Here is a 3,732-nt window from a genome sequence, read left to right as displayed (position 1 = left end):
GGGAGGTTCTTGTTGGGGGGGGCGAGAGAGTTTAATGTGTACTAAATTCACTAACAACTTGCAAAAAAATTAGACTTGAAATATTAGCAGCTCAATCACAGTATGATATTAACATTTGAAGTAGCTGTCTTACATACACCCAGTTATCAATATGACCCCATAAGCAAACTATTTAAAAGTAAATATTATTTATATTTACACTGAAAAATGTATGTATCTGAGATTACTCTGTTATTATTCAAACAGTACTACAGATAAGAGAATGGCAGACCTGCATCACAATAGCATTACAACAGCGTATCACTGAGCGGATCTACACATGCAATTAGCAAGGCTGAATAAACTCCAGCACAGTTTGCACCAAAGTTTATTGTTCATGGGTGCAGCATTTACATATTGAGCCATGGCAGCACAGACTCAGCTGACAGAGTCCAGGGGCTCAGCCTGCCAGCCCAGAGCTGCTCTGCCCCAGCTCAGTGTGCTGTGGAGAGGCTGGCTGGGGCTCAAGCGTGCTACAGTACAGGGCTAGCCAGTAGGCAGCCACTGCACTGTAGCACTGTTGTGTATTAGCCAGCTCTGGTCACTGTCTGCATATGCACTGCAGTACACTAAATAACTCTGCCATAGAATAGTATTTGTATCAGGCAGTACTATCCTATGGCAGAATTAATTAGCTAATTAGTCGACTCCACAGTAAAGCACATGTGTAGATGACCCCACTGAGTCTCTTTTCATTCCCCTCTCCCCCTTCCTGGGGGGATCACCTTCATGATGAAGTTGGCTCAGTCTTAAGAAAGGTTTGCCTTATTCTGCCAATACAAAAATACCAATCCTGGCTGATGTTTCGATGTACTTTGGACCCTCTTCCCTATTCTGGCAATTACACTGAGGTTATCAACATACTTTAGCCAGACTACTGAATAGCTGTAAAAAAAGTTCAGCTACTTTAGCTGAACTTAAATCAGTGACCGCATGGTATATTGTTTGTAATTTCATCCCCCCATGCCCATCTTTAGTACCTTCTAACAGAGTGGGCCTTCTAACAGAGTGGGTCTGTACAAAGAAGACATGTACATTGACTTCTGAAAAAGAGTTAGAAGCAGCCAAGCTCAGATAAAGAAGCTGTCATCGGGGAACACTGCAGAGGCTGACAAGGAAGGATAAAGGGAGTGGAGCAGAAAGCATGAACAGACCTCTCATACTCAGCTAGATAAGAGTCATTCCTAAGCCAGACAGAACAGAGTCAGTGGGGCAAAACAACAAATGAAACCATGCACAGGAAGTTAACTAAGAAGATAAATCAGTCAGCATTGGTTTTAAAGGGGTTACCATATTTATCCCTGAACCTTACAAGACCTCAGTGAAAAAAGAGGGAAATAGTCATGGAATGCAACCTCAAGTAAATAAAAAGTTAAATCAATCCTTATTTTAGATGCAGCTTCATAATAAACATTGCTATTGAATCAAACTTCTTCAAATCTTATCAGTGACACTCTTACTCCCACCCCAAACACACACATGCTGTATTCACGATGTCATTTGCACCCACTAGCAGGTCTTATAGACAAGCCAAAGTAGGGGCACAGATTTGTTTTTTTAACAAAAACTCCTACGCTGGAGGGAGGATTTGATTTTTAAAGTACCAAAATCTCCTCCTACAGGAAACATAACCATATAATTTAAAGTCTCATGCTATTCAATATAGCGTGGCATTGAAAAGAATGAGTGCAATGTTATAACAAAAACCGTGAACAATCATTAAACATGAGTGCATACCTTCCCTGATAGCTGTAAATGGAGTTCCTTCCTCTTCTTGTAATCTAATCACCTTCAGTGCCACCAATTTCCCATTTACCCTGGGAGGGAAAGAGGAATGAAGAAAAGAGAGAAACAGACAAAATTAAGGAAAAAAGGGAAAAAAGCCCAAATATGTCAATAATACAGCTAATTTTCTCCACATGTAGTCATTTTCTTCCTGTCAGTATCAATGATTCACTTGTGGCACAGCAAAAAAACATTTCATAACCTTCATAATGTCAACTTTAAATATTCACACTCATATGAAATCCAAGAAGTGATCTCAGTTTTCTATGAGTCAGTCTCTGTTTCCTTTCTTTCATAGCACTTAACTGAAGGCTTTGTTTAAAAGAAAGTATAGCATTGTAGAAAAATGGCTTTAGTACATCTGTTCATCTTTCAATCATTTAGTACAAGAGAAATAACTAAAAATCAGTCATTCCACATGCAGTATATTCATTTTAATATTTATTGTGCTCTTCTAATTGTATGAAATGCTATAATAATTACCTTGCAAGTCGTGGAAACTTGAAATGGAAAATACCTATTCGGTCATCCTGATCATTTCTCCTTAGGGCGGGCAGGATTCTTCCCTATGGTACATTCTAGTCTAGTTGCCTGGACTAGTTTTAGACTACAATGACTCCCATGTATTATGTTTAAAATGTTTTCTCACGGACCCAACTTCTTTTCAACTCTAGTCCAGCTTCTAACATTTACATTGTTAAATATCATTTCTGCCTCATTCAACTGTAAATTGACTCATTAACTGTAAACCCAGTCTATTCAGAAAATGTATCCAGGTGAAAACTTGTCAAAAATGGAATTGGATAACCAATGCCATCTTCTATATTCTCCCCCTCAAGAAGTTGCTTTTGTTTTAGAATGTTTAAAGATTTGCCAGGTCTGAAAAAGATGGTTCGGGTGGGTGTAGGATTCTAAAATGGCACTGTATAGCTGCAAATAGGAGTGATTATTATTGCCATTTCCATCTTTACAAGCAGAAACAGCCTTGGCAACTGCAGAGTCCAGCGAGCCTACAGAGCTTTCACACACTGGCAGTTATGGAGGCAATTCCTTATTGCAATATGTTGGTCAGAATCTTAAAGCAAGATGACATGGATATCTGATCTCCTAAGTCTTCAATCTAAATGTTCCCTTTGGCTTCAGTTTTTAATCTTTGTACTTAAAAGTATTTGCAATGACAGGATTGCTACAGTATTTATTTTCTTCTCCTTAACATTTATTATTAGTATTTAACATTTACAGTGTGATGAAAATGCCTGAAGGTTACAACTAGACTGAGTTCTGTTACATCAGGCACTGTACAAACACATAATAAACTGGTGACACTTTTAAAAAGCCTGTTTTTCAAGGAGTGGGTTGTTCAGCAGCTTTCTGAAGTTGAGTTCCTCTTTATAGTACTTCCAATTGGGAATCAAAGATCACTGTTGTTTCCAGTCACAAGCCATTGTTGGAAAAAAGAGAATGGCTAAACTGCTAATTCACAGCGTCAGGCAGCAGTGTTGAAACAGTTCCCACTGCCTCTTGCATGCTACCGGCTGGCTGGAAAATAGAATAGCCACCTGAGTGCAGCGGTGAGGTGAGCAGAACTACACAGGTTGGGGAAGAGCAGAATAAATGTGGCCACAGTACTTCAAGTAGAAGCAGCAGTGTGCCAAGCAGTGAGGTAACTGTTAACTTTTTAGCATGGTAAATTACTATTGTAGACATGCATACACTCCCACAATGTCAATTTGAAAATTAATCTGAATTTCACATTTATTAGCACTTTAAATTGTTACTATAATGTTACTATACTATAATTATATAATACCTGGGGTTTTCAATCTTTGTGGGTCAGTGTGCCCCCGATGGCCAGTCAAGAAGGAAGGAGTTCCCCAGCAGCCAGCAGGCAAGCGCGGGGGGGGGGGC

General features: G+C 39.3%; 1 protein-coding gene across 1 annotated transcript in view; it reads right to left on the bottom strand.

Annotated features, from left to right (window-relative positions):
- The window catches only part of CDK14 (cyclin dependent kinase 14), an 869,337-nt gene that overhangs the window by 609,849 nt on the left and 255,756 nt on the right, over positions 1 to 3,732 (bottom strand). The window contains 1 exon segment of the mRNA XM_019508390.1: positions 1,777 to 1,856. Coding sequence (XP_019363935.1) covers positions 1,777 to 1,856 — 80 coding nt within the window.

This window comes from Gavialis gangeticus, unplaced genomic scaffold, assembly GCF_001723915.1.
Source record: "Gavialis gangeticus isolate Ggan-Ray unplaced genomic scaffold, GavGan_comp1, whole genome shotgun sequence".
Lineage (NCBI taxonomy): Eukaryota > Metazoa > Chordata > Crocodylia > Gavialidae > Gavialis > Gavialis gangeticus.
Note: the sequence above shows the minus strand (reverse complement) of the source record. Positions and strands in the feature narration are given on the sequence as shown.